The following is a 14,819-nucleotide window of genomic DNA, read 5'->3' on the forward strand; positions in this document are numbered from 1 at the left end:
AGTAGAGGAATCAGTAGCACTAAAGAAGGGAGTATTTTCAACAAATTGAACATCCCTTGATACAGACAGCTTCTTAGTGTTTGGATTAAAACACTTATATCCCTTCTGTGTAGATGAATATCCCAAAAAAATGCACTTAGCCCCTTGGGATCTAACTTATCCCTGTGACCAGATTGAACATGCACAAAACAGACACAACCAAAGACTTTGAGGTGTGTAATGTCAAGTTTTCTTCCTTTCAAAACTTCATAGGAAGATTTGAAATTAAGGACTTTACTTGGCAATCTGTTTATAAGGTATGCAGCAGCAGTGAGAACTCCTTAAGACCAGAATCTCTTGGGAACATTCATTTGAAACATTATGGATCTTGTCTTTTCAAGGAGGTCCCTATTTTTTCTCTCAGCAACACCATTTTGTTGTGGAATTCCTACATAACTTGTCTGGTGTAATATCCCATGTGTGCTTAGAAAATGTGACATGATTTTGGACATATATTCGGTACCATTATCTGATCTGAGAGTGTGGATTTTAGTTGAAAACATAGTCGTGACAAGATTATAAAAATCTTTGAAGGCATATACAAAAGGGCTAATTACTGTTTAGTACCCTGTTCTTTTGGTCCAACATCAATTCAGTCCCCCGACTTCCAATTTCATCAAAAACACCCCCACACTATTATTTCTCCATCCAATAGGTCCATCCGTGATAAATCAGTCAATTTCAGCCGTTTAGGTGCTGACGTGGAGATCCAACTCAGCCCAAGTGGGGCCCACACGGAAGTGAAATTCCCAAACTAACCCTGGCCAACCAAATATGAAAAAATCCAAAATAAATTCCACTCTTTGTGGTTGGGGAGACTCGAACCCACACCAACACCTTTCATTTGCAAAGGCCCAACCACCAGACCACTTGCATGGTATTGCAATATTACAAACGAAAATAATATATGTATAATAGTTTAAAAAACTCTCCTTCTCCACCCACCTCTCTCCTCTTCTCCTCTTCTTCTTCCTCTGCAGCAGATCGAGTCTAGTGCTGCAGGCGGTTTGGGTAGCGAGGCCGGTCTGGGCTGTAGACGGAGGTGAGCAGCAGCGCGCTGGGATTGCTTCCTTAGGCACCAGCATGACAGTAGACAGTGCCACCATGGAAGACATGGAAGCCAAGGCCGAACAGCTCGGTCTCCAACTCTCCTCCATAGACTTGAACTCTGCACACCCACCTCACTTTAATTTCAGGTACCCAACACAAAAGACTCTTCCTTTTTTCTTCAGTTCCTCAACTTTGCGACTTTGAACTCCAAACTCGTATTCCATTTATAATTGATTCGTTTTTTGATTCACAGTGAATGCCAAGAAGTGTTTTACGACGACAATGGTTTCATTCCCAATATTGAGTTTGGGAGTGTGATCGTGGTTAATAACCTTCCCATTGTGGAGGCAGAGATGGCCCAGGAGCTCGAAAGCGAGATTCGAGTGGTGTTTAGTGAACCAAAACACTTCTTGAAGCAGAGAAGAAGAGGAGAGGAGGAGAGAGGTGGGTGGGCCTTTTTTTTAACTATTATACATATATTATTTTCATTTGTAATATTGCAATACCATGCAAGTGATCTGGTGGTTCGGCCTTTGCAAATGAAAGGTGTTGGCGTGGGTTAGAGTCTCCCCAACCTCAAAGATTGGAATTTATTTTGGATTTTTTCATATTTGGTTGGCCAGGGTCAGTTTGGGAATTTCACTTCCGTGTGGGCCCCACCTGGGCTGAGTTGGATCTCCACGTCAGCACCTAAACGGCTGAAATTGACTGATTTATCACGGATGGACCTATTGGATGGAGAAATAATAGTGTGGGGGTGTTTTTGATGAAATTGGAAGTCGGGGGACTGAATTGATGTTGGACCAAAAGCACAGGGTACTAAACAATAATTAGCCCTATACAAAATCACTCTTAAGTTTCAGAAGATATAACCAAGTGGCATGAGAAAAATCATCAACAAAGGTAACAAAGTACTTATAACCATCAAAGGAATCTAGAAGAGCTGGTCCCCAGATATCAGAGTGTACAATTTCAAAAGGTTTGCTAGCTCGAGATACAGATGAGCTAAACGAGAGTCTAGTAGACTTAGCTAGATGACATATTTCACATTGAAAAGGTTCTTTACACAGATTTGGAAAAACAGAACACAAAACATGCTCTGAGAGATGGGCTAAACGCTGGTGCCATAGCTGGTGTTCTTGAGCTAGACTGAGATTAGCTTGGGAGACTTTGGGAACTCTAAAATCCTTTGAGAGGTAGTACAGTCCATTAAGGTAAAAACCTTCACCAATATGCTCCTTGGTGGCTAGATCCTAGAAAATAACCTTGTCAGGATAAAAAATGGCAAGGCATTTTAGAGAATTGGTAATCCTTCCATCTGACATTAACTTGAAATGAAAGGATGGTACATACAAGGCTGTGGATTTTATGGTTTCTGAAAGAATGTTTATTTTCCCTTTTCCTATAACTGGCACACCTCTACCATTAGCAACAGAGACATGAGAAGGAGTTGACAATTTTTTTAAAGTTTTGAAGCTTAGAATTTGGGTTTGTCATGTGATCAGTGTCACCCGAATCTATTATCCAAAAATCATTCATACTACTTGCATGTAAAGCTGTAGAGAAAGCTTTTAAGATACCTAGCACATCATGTTGAGTTATTCCTTCTACTTCTGCTAGAAAACCAGCGAATTTTCCAAGTAAGGCTGTTGAGTCTTCAGTAACAGCCTCTTGTTCATTTCCTTGCTTCAGTTGGAGATAGGCTGCAAATTCATTTATCAATGCAGCTGGATTTGCAGTGAAGTTTAATAATCCCTCAGTGGCAGAAGCAACATGATTTGCCTTGTGACCATGATTTTTTTGGAAAGAGCCTAATATCTCTGGCTTGCTTATCAAATTTGGGTTTGAGTTCAGGATGCAGTTTCCAGCACCTCTCTCTGAGATGTCCAGGGTGATCACAGTAAGTACAGTGAAGATAAGGACGTTTACCTCTGTAAGGTTTCTTCTCAGTTAACTTATGATCACTTACAAAAGCTCTAGCTTTAGAGACAGATGTCTTAGAGTCTTCATTCATGACTTTTCTCCTAGTCTCTTCACGCTGAATGGTAGAACATATGCTGGTCAAGGAAGGTAGTTCGGGACTCATGAGTATGTGGCTGCAAAGATCTTCATACTCAGGTCCTAAGCTGGCTAAGAGCTGGAACACTTAATCTTCTTCAACCCTTTTTTGTAGAATAGCTGCATCTGTGGTGTGAGGTCTATAGATATTTACCTCATTCCACATGCTTTTCATTCTGCCAAGATGATGAACAAAAGAAGTTGCTCCTTGCTTAAGACTGGTGATGTCTATTTGAAGTTGAAAAACTCTGGCACAATTATTTTGATTGCCATACATCTCTTTCACATATTTCCAGATATGCTGAGAAACTCAGAATAGCTAAATATGGCAGCAACAAATGGATCCATAGAATTTAGGAGCCATGACATGACTAGCTGATCTTTGCTGAGCCATGCTTCATAATCAACGGATACATGTGGTGGGATTTGAATGTCACCATTAATGTAGCTGAGCTATTGGATCTTCTACCAAGAGCAAGAGTGATTGCTCTTGACCAAGATATATTGTTGAACTCATTGAGTAAAACTGAACACATATGTTGATTTGGGTTTGAATCACTTTCAGAACTTTTTGGTGTAGAGGAAGAAGAAATGGAGCTATCTCCTTCAGCCATTTTCAGACACAATTGTTTGAACTCAAAATGAACATTTTGGCCTGACAAGGCATGTGTTGGAGAAATTGAGCCAATGTCAGTGGCTCAAGCTATATATTGTCGACAAGCTCAAAATATATATTTAGAGGCTAAATAAAGCCTACTATGGAAGCATGGAAGCATGAAAAGTTAACTTTAGCACATTTTCCTACTTCGGCAAGGAGAAACCGAGCTAAACAAGGAAGGAGGGGCGGCAGACTAACCAAATGAAATCGAAATGTACTGAAACTTTCCAGATCCATTCTAGACAGCCCAAGGATCATTTCTTATGAAGAGTGAAAGAGCGTTTTTTGAGTGGAAGGCCTTCAAACAATCAGCCCAATTTTCTACAGAAGCAAAACTGGAAAACTGGACCTGTAAGAGGTCCAGCAGCATTTTCGGCCCAACCACATGGAATAAAAATCTGAAAATTTGTCAGGATGATCTAAACTCATAGTGGAACATTTCATATGAAGAAGTCAAAGGCATATAATGAAGTCTTGTTGGAGAAATAATTGAAGGAATAAAGGGGCAGAAACTGACCTAAAACCAGCTCAATATTCACATGTTCATGTTTCCTACCCACATGAAGAAAGCTAGATGCTTTTCTCTTTTTCCTTGGATATATTTTTCTTCTACAATCTCTTTAATAGATCATCACCACTTCCATGTTGCTGCATCTTCATGCTTTGCTTTCATTTCATCTTTTCTCTATCTTTTCCATATTTTACAAGTGAACTTAGATCTACTTTCATTATTTTTCTTCCACTCATCATTTCACTCTTCTTTTTCTTCCCTATATAAAGACCTTCTCCTCTCATTCTAAAAGACACATTCACATACAACAACAACATCTCTAAGATGATCTAAGTTCTCTCTAGAGCAAACCTCTCTAAAAGCAACTCCTCTCCTTCTCTTTCTCTTACCGGTGATCATACTCCTAGTCCTAGTCTTCTCAGAAGCCGACTTTCAGTGCCACCAAACCCTCTGTCAACGTGCTTCGGTCCTAGTCTCCTCGGGAGCCGACGGTAGTGCCGCGACCACAACGGTTACAGAACCAGCCAAGCAAGGGTAACGCCCTAGCAACCCAGCCAAGCTAAAGTCACGCTTTAGCAAGTTCTCTCTACTTCCCGGTGGTTCTCGCTCTGCTCGATCTACAACATCGAGTATCGATTTGGTGACGCAAGAAGATTAGCAAAAGTCCTCACCACGAGGCACAAAGAATCCCACGACGAGGTTGGTGCTCTCCTCGTCCACAATTGCTTGAAAGAAGTCAGGTCAAGGGACACCCCCGACGACCGCACCCGAACGGTGCTGGCACGCCCGCGCAGAAAAGAGACTGTTGACCAGCTGCAGCAAAATTGGAGCCAAACAACAATACAAAAGAAAGAGTTAGGCTGGAAATTGGTCCTGCTCTGATACCATGTGGAAATTGTTAAGATGATTTTCTTGTATTTCAATGTACAAAGATTACACATATATATAGGAAGAGGTACAACACATCAGGGGTGGCCTTGAGGGTGTACAAGTAGTGCCGCCGCACAAGGCCTTCGAAAATTGGAGGCCTCTGACTTTGAGTTTCGAGTATATATAGGTATAAATGAATATAATTAATTTAGTTCCCCATCCATGCACAGAATCTTGTGTAGTCCAGTTGGTAGGCTGGCCAAGGCGCGCGCGGGTTTTATATCCTTGTCACGGGTTTGAATCCCAGACTTCAATTTTTAATCTTCTTTTCTCTTCCTTTTTTTTTTTTTTAAACCTTCCGTGTCCCTGATTTTTTTTTCTTTTCTCTTTTTCTTTTTTAATCTTCCTTTCCCACTAACCCAATTATAAATGAAATGACAACTTTGCCCTTAGCATAATTAAGAAAGCACAACCACTGCCACTCATCTCTCTCTTCCCTCTATCTGCAGATGCGATCCTCTCTCTCTCTCTCTCTCTCAGCCAACGCACAGCCTTCAGCGTCTCTGGTCTAGATGGCCGGCGGCGAGACGATGACGTCGACGAAGAGTTCATGCAGCCGTGAAGGTGCAGCCGGCAATTGTCGTGAAGACCAGAAGCCACCGCTTGAACCCGAAATCAAAACCATTTTCGATTACTTTTTCAGGACTCTGATCGGAATCTCTCCAGATTGCGATCTTGATCCGAGCCAGAGACGGAGCTCCGGTTCAGCAGTCACTGCGGCGGCGATCGGATAGCCGATCATGTCGTCGAAGTCTCATCCTTACTCCAACAAAGATATCCACAGCTTGAGATCGGAGCTTTCTTCGCAGCTAGCGTCGTACGAGGCGGAGGCTGTCCAACTCTTAACATGGGTGCCCAGAGCATTTTCTGGGTGCCCAAATCAATTTTTTTTTTTAAGTAATGGGACAAAAAGAAAGGTAAAAAAAAAGTTTTAAATGTCTATTGCGGGCAATAGACGCTTTTTTTTCTTTAATCAAAGTTCTATTGGGGCAATAGTCGTCTATTGCCCCTCAATAGACGTCTATTGAATTGATGTAATGTCTTTTCTTTTTTCTTTAATCAAAACTTTATTTGTCTAATTTTTAAGAGATTAGTTCATATTCTAGAAACTGAAAGTTCTATTGGGGGACAATAGACGTCTATTGGGGGACAATAGACATCTATTGGGGGACATTACATGGCTGATAGACGTCTATTGGGGGCAGTAGATGTCTATTAGGGGGCCAATAGACTATTGGGGGGCAATAGATGTCTATTGGGGCAAGTTGGCCGGTGACGGGATTCCGGAGAAAGTTGGCCTGAATTCGGCAGCTGGTGACTGGACTCCGGCGAAGTCTGATATGGTTTTTCTCTCTCTCTCTTTCTAAGTAACAAAGGGGTGAGGGTAAAATGGTATTAAAAAAAAAGGGCTAATTACTGTTTAGTACCCTGTGCTTTTGGTCCAACATCAATTCAGTCCCCCGACTTCCAATTTCATCAAAAACACCCCCACACTATTATTTCTCCATCCAATAGGTCCATCCGTGATATATCAGTCAATTTCAGTTGTTTAGGTGCTAACGTGGCGATCCAACTCAGCCCAGGTGGGGCCCACACGGAAGTGAAATTCCCAAACTGACCCTGGCCAACCAAATATGAAAAAATCCAAAATAAATTCCAATCTTTAAAGGTTGGGGAGAATCGAACCCACACCAACACCTTTCATTTGCAAAGGCCCAACCACCAGACCACTTGCATGGTATTGCAATATTACAAACAAAAATAATATATGTATAATAGTTTAAAAAACTCTCCTTCTCCACCCACCTCTCTCCTCTTCTCCTCTTCTTCTTCCTCTGTGCATTCCCAGTTTGCCGGGCTTGCTTTGGTTCCTTCTTTCATGTCGTCGTTGCTTCTGCGTCTGGTGTGCAGCGCTGGGCAGAGGCTGGAGGTTGCCGGAATTCGATTTGGAGCAGATCGGGTCTAGTGCTGCAGGCGGGTCGAGTCTGCAGGCGGTCTGGGTAGCGAGGCCGGTCTGGGCTGTAGGCGGAGGTGAGCAGCAGCGCGCTGGGATTGCTTCCTTAGGCAGTGAGGCCGGTCTGGGCTGTAGTCCGGCAAACTGGGAAGGCACAGAGGAAGAAGAAGAGGAGAGGAGGAGAGAGGTGGGTGGAGAACGAGAGTTTTTTAAACTATTATACATATATTATTTTCGTTTGTAATATTGCAATACCATGCAAGTGGTCTGGTGGTTGGGCCTTTGCAAATGAAAGGTGTTGGTGTGGGTTCGAGTCTCCCCAACCTCTCAAAGATTGGAATTTATTTTGGATTTTTTCATATTTGGTTGGCCAGGGTCAGTTTGGGAATTTCACTTCCGTGTGGGCCCCACTTGGCTGAGTTGGATCGCCACGTCAGCACCTAAACGGCTGAAATTGACTGATTTATCACGGATGGACCTATTGGATGGAGAAATAATAGTGTGGGGGTGTTTTTGATGAAATTGAAAGTCGGGGAACTGAATTGATGTTGGACCAAAAGCACAGGGTACTAAACAGTAATTAGCCCTAACAAAAATTTTAAAAAAAAAATCTTAATGGGGTATTAAGGAAGACCTCCTTAAAGTGTTTTGGGTATGAGAGAATTAAAAAAACTTAATGGGGTAAGTGGGAAAAAAATCTCTAAAAATGGGGTAACTGGACAAAAACCATTTTCTTTTTCCTTTTGTTAGTAGATTTTTTTTTTTGGTAAGTCAGCAAATCATATTTTTTTTTCCTTTTGTTACTAAGTTTTTATTAACCTTATAAAAGAGGGAAAATTCTACAAAATGTTAACGTATGACATGCATACAATTGCCTTAAAAGTGGTAATTTGAGTCCTCAAAATAGTAATATTAGTCCTCAAAGTGGTAACATGAGTCCTTAAAGTGGTAAATTTTCTTAGTTACCACATGAGTCCTCAAAATAGTAATATTAGTCCTCAAAGTGGTAACATGAGTCCTTAAAGTGATAAATTTTCTTAGTTTACCATATGAGTCCTCAAAATAGTAATATTAGTCCTCAAAGTGGTAACATGAGTCCTTAAAGTGGTAAAAATAGTTGATGTATGAGAAATGTTAACATACCATAGCTTTACCCATAAAAGAGACATAAAACTAAACCCAACACAAATTCGAAGTTGTGCCTTACCCTTAATACCAAGTTTTAATGGCTCCTACTAGAAAATTTCAATCTGGCCACGAGAAACGCGTGAAAAAGAGAAAAGCCGAACAATTTTTGGAATCTCAAAGAGGAGCACTAGATAGATTTATTGTTAAACAACCTCAGAATCAAGGAAGTGCAGATATAGTGAATGAAGAACAAACAAATTGATTATTGGGTACAGCAAACAAGTGCTTACGGAGGAGAGGGATACATATGAAGTTTGTTATCGTCATGAATGAATTAGGAGTTATAGTCTCGTTTAACATTATTTGAAACTTTCTTAGTTATTTTGATTAGTTGTTTGAGAATAATTTTATATTATTGAATGATCTTGTCATAACATTTTTTTTATTGTACCCATTCTTTTTTCTTTTTCTTTTTTTAAAATCATTATGCAATGAACATAAGGCCTCTGTCAAATTTTTGCACTAGGTCTCTGAATTCTCGGGACCGGCCCTGCAACACGTACACCTTCTCCAAAGTCCAAACAAGCCCATACCTATCCCCATACTTTTCCTAATGACCATTCCCTATAATTAGGCTAGTTACATCAACAGTATATACCAACTACCAACTAAGCATGGTGGTAATCACCACACGTACAACCTAACACTAGGTATGGTGGTAAGTAACACCAAGATATGACAACTCTCAATACCAAACGCCATTAATTGCATAGTGATTATCACAATATCTCAATAAAACTCTGCCAATAAGAGGTCTGCTTTGGAATCTTTGATTAGTGAGGCAGCCGAAGCTTACCCTTGTCTTGACATTAGTTCTCATTTTTCGAATAGAATACAAGTCTAGAACTTGTCACTTTTATGTTGGTTTTGTAAGCACTCTAGCTCTGTGTTGCAATCTCATTAGTATCATTAGCAAAATTATGGGGTTACTTAGCAGGACAGGGCCATCTGGGTTCTCAGCCTCTTCCACAGCAGAGGAAGTTACTCAAGGGATTGATGGAACTGGTCTTACCGCCATCGTTACAGGTCATTCAAGCTCTATTTTTGTTGAGCTTACTATATTTCGGAAAATTCTACAATATGTTAACGTATGACATACATACAATTGCCTTAAAGTGGTAAAATGAGTCCTCAAAATAGTAATATTAGTCCTCAAAGTGATAACATGAGTCCTTAAAGTGGTAAAATTTCTTAGTTATGACATGAGTCCTCAAGTGGTAAAATGAGTCCTCAAAGTGATAAAAATAGTTGATGTATGAGAAACATTAACATACCATAGCCTGACCCATATATTTCATATGATGAATGCTATTGTTGCTTAGTTTGCTATATATTTCATTTCATTGTTTTAGAAGAAGAATTATTTATATATCCAAAAGATTTTTTTTTTGGTCAAAATATATCCAAAAGATTAAAGAGAATAAGATCAAAAATTGAAATTAAAAAAATTCAAACAAAGGATTCCATATGATTTTGTTTGCCGGTGTAAATATATTTCATATGATGAATGCTATTGTTGCTTAGTTTGCTATGTATTTCATTTCATTGTTTTAGAAGAAGAATTATTTATATATCCAAAAGATTTTTTTTTGGTCAAAATATATCCAAAAGATTAAAGAGAATAAGATCAAAAATTGAAATTAAAAAAATTCAAACAAAGGATTCCATATGATTTTGTTTGCCGGTGTAAATATATTTCATATGATGAATGCTATTGTTGCTTAGTTTGCTATGTATTTCATTTCATTGTTTTAGAAGAAGAATTATTTATATATCCAAAAGATTAAAGAGAATAAGATCAAAAATTGAAATTAAAAAAATTCAAACAAAGGATTCCATATGATTTTGTTTGCCAGTGTAAATATATTTCATATGATGAATGCTATTGTTGCTTAGTTTGCTATGTATTTCATTTCATTGTTTTAGAAGAAGAATTATTTATATATCCAAAAGATTTTTTTTTTGGTCAAAATATATCCAAAAGATTAAAGAGAATAAGATCAAAAATTGAAATTAAAAAAATTCAAACAAAGGATTCCATATGATTTTGTTTGCCAGTGTAAATATATTTCATATGATGAATGCTATTGTTGCTTAGTTTGCTATGTATTTCATTTCATTGTTTTAGAAGAAGAATTATTTATATATCCAAAAGATTTTTTTTTTGGTCAAAATATATCCAAAAGATTAAAGAGAATAAGATCAAAAATTGAAATTAAAAAAATTCAAACAAAGGATTCCATATGATTTTGTTTGCCAGTGTAAATATATTTCATATGATGAATGCTATTGTTGCTTAGTTTGCTATGTATTTCATTTCATTGTTTTAGAAGAAGAATTATTTATATATCCAAAAGATTTTTTTTTTGGTCAAAATATATCCAAAAGATTAAAGAGAATAAGATCAAAAATTGAAATTAAAAAAATTCAAACAAAGGATTCCATATGATTTAGTTTGCCAGTGTAAATATAAAGAGATATCTTGATAAGTCATTTGAAGTGCTTACTCTAATTCTGTGATATATGGTCTAAACCTGTTCCTCCAGTACCTTTGACATTTGTTTTTAAATTTTCATGTCAGTGGGCCTTCGTAGCTTGGTGTTTGCTTAAGTAAGGTTACTAAACGTTTCGGTTTGTAATTTTTGTTTAATTTTCAGGAACCACAAGCGGTCTTGGTTTAGAGACATCGCACGTTCTTGCATTGCGTGGTGTCCATGTAGTTATGGCAGTAAGGAACACAAATGCAGGGGAAAATGTCAAAGAAGCAATCCTACGTTCCAGTTCTACGTACGATTTACCAATTCACGTGTACGTTACATTAACCATCTAATTTGGAGCTTAGTTTTCATCTCACAATATTTTGCTGGAGACTATGAAAGGCACATCGCGCAGCGCAATAGGGATGAATTGTTACTGCATCAACACTAGGTCACATATTTTGAAGGAGTTCGTTAATTATTGATGAAGTATTCAAGGTAATTTAATCATTCATTAACTAAGCCGGCCAATGTAAAAGAACCTGGAGTATTTCCAATTTGAAATCTTGTTGGACTAGACACTGGAGTAAACATGCAGACAACAAGAAAGGAGGAAATGTGAAGCAATATCCTCATTTATATAAAGAGGCCGGCCAACATGATTTGCTTACTGGCATAAAGCAAAGAATAAGCTCATACTTAGAGTAAGACAAGGACTGAATCTAAATTTCGACCAAGACAACAGAGACCGAAAATATGTTCAACTCTTTCTAACAGGTGTATATTAGAACCTACTATACATACATTGGTCTGCTAATTTACATTATTCTCATCATTGATCGATGATGACCCTTTTATCTTCTCAGTAGAATAATTATGGCATACAAATTGCTGTCACTCTCATTGCCAATATTTTAAAAATAGAAGAACAACTCTATATGTTATTGTTATGTTGATTTAATTTGTTAGCGAATTAGTGTGTAATAATCTCATTCATATCTTTTGCAACATTATGGGGATATTATTTAGCAAGAAAGGACCATCTGGATTTTCTGCTTTTTCGACAGCAGAGGAGGTTACTCATGGGATTGACGGAACTGGTCTTACTGCCGTAGTCACAGGTTAGTCTCCATTTTAAGCTTTGTATAAGATTAACAGTTTACAAGGGTAAAGGGTACGTTGAAACAATTAAACTGGCTCTTAAGATTTCACATAATTAGAAGTTGGTGATTTTAAGTATTTGTTTGTTGTTACTCATTGTGCTGTATATTGTGAGTTTTGATGGGTTTTTCATCTGAAGAGTTCTGATAATTTATTGGATGATCTGTATTATTCTGAATCTAAATGACTAAATGGTTCCTTCTTTTACACATTTCTTTTCTGTTCCAGTAAGATTCCCTTACAACCTTCAGTACTATTTCTGCTATGCCTATATGATATGTAACAAATTTTGGACTTTAAAAAGATTTCTACATATATTTTCAATGAGCCTTCCTCTATCTATTTCTAAAGGTAATTAAGGTGCATGATTGGGAACAAGTTTCAGTGTGTAAACTTTGTTCAATTTCAGGAGCTTCAAGTGGTATTGGCGTAGAGACATCACATGTCCTTGCTTTGCGTGGTGTCCATGTAGTTATGGCAGTAAGGAACATTGATGCTGGGAATAATGTTAAAGAAGCAATACTTAAGGACATTCCCACTGCTAAAATTGATATCATGGAATTAGACCTCAGCTCTTTAGCATCTGTAACAAAATTTGCAGCGGACTATAATTCTAAAGGCCTTCCACTGAACATCCTTATGTAAGAGATAAGCAATTATATGTGTCATATTAATTGTTTTTGGTCGAAGTCATATTAATTGTTACTACCACTGATGTCGGCCAGCTAGTTTCTATTATTTCCTCTCTCTTTTTTTCTATAAATAGACTTTAATAGTTGTATATTTAGTACTGTGACAATAAGAAACTAAGAAGCGACAAACTATCTTTGTTGGAAGTAACAATGCAGGGGTTATGGCAACTCCATTCAAGCTTTCTCAAGATAACATAGAACTTCAGTTTGCTACGAACCATTTAGGTTTGTAACCAAGCATTTGTTTTGATCAATCAAATCTTTCTTCAACAAATCAGCTAGTCTTCTACAAGTTTATTTTGTCATATGTATGACTTGAACCATCCAATCTGCAGGTCATTTTCTCCTCACAAATCTTCTCTTGGAGACAATGAAACACACATCGCGAGAGAGCAGAATAGAAGGAAGAGTTGTTAATGTAGCATCTTTAGGCCATAAATTTGGGTATCCGGAAGGAATTGTTTTCGATGAAATCAATGATGAATCAAGGTAACTAACACAATGTGGCAGCATTATTTTGATGAATCTTCTTTAGGCTGTGCTGATTCAATTAGTTCAGCTCTGCAGCTACTCCTCTTGGTAGATAGCTGACATGTTATCTCGCTAGGGTCTAAATTTGAGACTGACAATGCATCTAATACAAGAACATTTTCTATTAAGTTACTAATTAGCAATCTATTATTCTCTTGCTAAATTGCAGGTACAACAAATATCGTGCATATAACCAATCCAAGCTTGCTAACATATTACATGCTAATGAGCTTGCAAGGCGTTTAAAGGTATTGAATGCTGAAAGGTCATAAAACAGGTGTTGTCTTACCAAAATGTATATTGCATTTGTCCATATATGTAACACTTCTAGAAATGATCTGCACTTCTTGAGTAAACAGGAAGAAGGTGTGGAGATAACTGCTAATTCTCTTCATCCCGGAGATATTTACACAAATCTTTTACGCAATGTTCATAGCTTTTTTCAATGTAAGCTTCATTTGCTTACCTCTTAGGCTACATATGTCACATTTCTTAACACTGCAGTGTTGATCACTTCAAATTTTGGGATTGATACAGGTTTTTTTAAGACGCTGTCCCTGCTGGGTATATTTATGTCAAAAACCGTTGAGCAGGTACTTGTTGTGTTCTTCAGTAGGATTATTTTTCAAGTGATGCTACATGGACCATATTCATTGATCAAATATAGACTGGAGATATGATTTATATTGTGGTTTGGTTACAACAGAATCTTATTAAAAATGATCATGCAGGGAGCGGCGACAACATGCTTTGTGTCACTTCATCCACAAGTAAAGGGAGTAAGCGGGGAATACTTTTCAGGGTGCAACATCACCAAACCGAGCTCTCAGGCAAAAGATGGAGATGTGGCCAAGAAACTCTGGGAATTTAGCTTGAGTTTGACCGATCGAAAGTGTACTAATACGAGGTTATTTTAGTGTGTTCGATGGTTCATCTTCACATTTGTACTGTATTTGTAATTCAAAACCAGTTTGGACTAGGAAGTTAAGTAACATGAAATGTAGTAGTCCTCATTCCATAAAGAGGCCAATGGCGCAGAATTTCCTATGCATGGTCCAAACTCCAAACTGAATTCGACCAACACACGGACCGAAAACCAGTTGTTAATGATCGCAAATTTAACATGTTCATGTAGGGGCGGCAACCACATTCTTAGTGTCACTCCATCCACAGGTGAAAGGAGTGAGCGCCGAATAAGGACTATAATATTGCCAAATCGAGCTCTCATGCAAAAGATGCAGATTCGCTACCAGACTGGGATTTTAGCTCGAGTTTGGCCAATCCATAGTACTAGAGGTTTTAGTCCTCATCCTAATAGCCAAAAGATAGATGCAGATTTTTTGGACTGCTTGTTATGAAATCAAATTGCCAAATTGCAAACTGTAGTCACATGCTGTACTCAGACTGGAGTATACAGACAACAGAAGAAAAGACCGAGTCAAAGCTTCATTCAGTACTGTAGTCTGATCCTAGTTTGCCTTGACAATTTGCCCTTCACAACAGTTTTGTAGACTCCAAGCTAATACTAGAGCCAAGGATTAGTCATACTATAGTAACAGATGTCTAATTT

The 14,819-nt window shown here is 38.1% G+C and overlaps 2 protein-coding genes across 3 annotated transcripts; both read left to right on the plus strand.

Moving 5' to 3' along the window:
• The first annotated feature begins 1,120 nt into the window (after positions 1–1,120).
• Positions 1,121–2,242, plus strand: LOC133744892 (eukaryotic translation initiation factor 3 subunit B-like). The gene is made up of 3 exons (XM_062172921.1): positions 1,121–1,235; positions 1,343–1,533; positions 2,160–2,242. Exons 1-3 carry the CDS (start codon positions 1,123–1,125, stop codon positions 2,240–2,242), a joined length of 387 nt encoding a protein of 128 aa, XP_062028905.1. The 5' UTR covers positions 1,121–1,122.
• A 6,932-nt stretch (positions 2,243–9,174) lies between these two features.
• Positions 9,175–14,273, plus strand: LOC133742569 (short-chain dehydrogenase TIC 32, chloroplastic-like). 2 transcript variants are annotated; one of them, XM_062170252.1, is made up of 10 exons: positions 9,175–9,414; positions 11,046–11,642; positions 11,895–11,986; positions 12,436–12,667; positions 12,864–12,943; positions 13,054–13,207; positions 13,419–13,497; positions 13,609–13,696; positions 13,787–13,842; positions 13,981–14,273. In XM_062170252.1, the coding sequence occupies exons 4-10, from the start codon at positions 12,501–12,503 to the stop codon at positions 14,164–14,166; spliced, it is 810 nt and encodes a 269-aa protein (XP_062026236.1). In that variant the 5' UTR covers positions 9,175–9,414; positions 11,046–11,642; positions 11,895–11,986; positions 12,436–12,500; the 3' UTR covers positions 14,167–14,273. The 2 variants fall into 2 exon arrangements, with proteins under 2 accessions (XP_062026236.1, XP_062026235.1); XM_062170251.1 differs by lacking the exons at positions 9,175–9,414; positions 11,046–11,642 and having other exon boundaries at positions 11,649–11,986.
• The last annotated feature ends 546 nt before the right edge of the window (positions 14,274–14,819 follow it).

This window comes from Rosa rugosa, chromosome 4 (genome assembly GCF_958449725.1).
Source record: "Rosa rugosa chromosome 4, drRosRugo1.1, whole genome shotgun sequence".
NCBI lineage: Eukaryota > Viridiplantae > Streptophyta > Magnoliopsida > Rosales > Rosaceae > Rosa > Rosa rugosa.

Excerpts from the sequence above, each read along its gene's own strand:
- LOC133744892 (XM_062172921.1), top strand. The coding sequence starts at position 1,123 with ATGACAGTAGACAGTGCCACCATGGAAGACATGGAAGCCAAGGCCGAA. Across the intron at positions 1,236-1,342 it reads CCACCTCACTTTAATTTCAG|TGAATGCCAAGAAGTGTTTT; the intron begins GTACCCAACACA and ends TTTGATTCACAG. Across the intron at positions 1,534-2,159 it reads AAGAGGAGAGGAGGAGAGAG|ATTTGGAAAAACAGAACACA; the intron begins GTGGGTGGGCCT and ends TTCTTTACACAG.
- LOC133742569 (XM_062170251.1), top strand. The coding sequence starts at position 11,878 with ATGGGGATATTATTTAGCAAGAAAGGACCATCTGGATTTTCTGCTTTT. Across the intron at positions 11,987-12,435 it reads TCTTACTGCCGTAGTCACAG|GAGCTTCAAGTGGTATTGGC; the intron begins GTTAGTCTCCAT and ends GTTCAATTTCAG. Across the intron at positions 12,668-12,863 it reads CTTCCACTGAACATCCTTAT|TAACAATGCAGGGGTTATGG; the intron begins GTAAGAGATAAG and ends CTTTGTTGGAAG.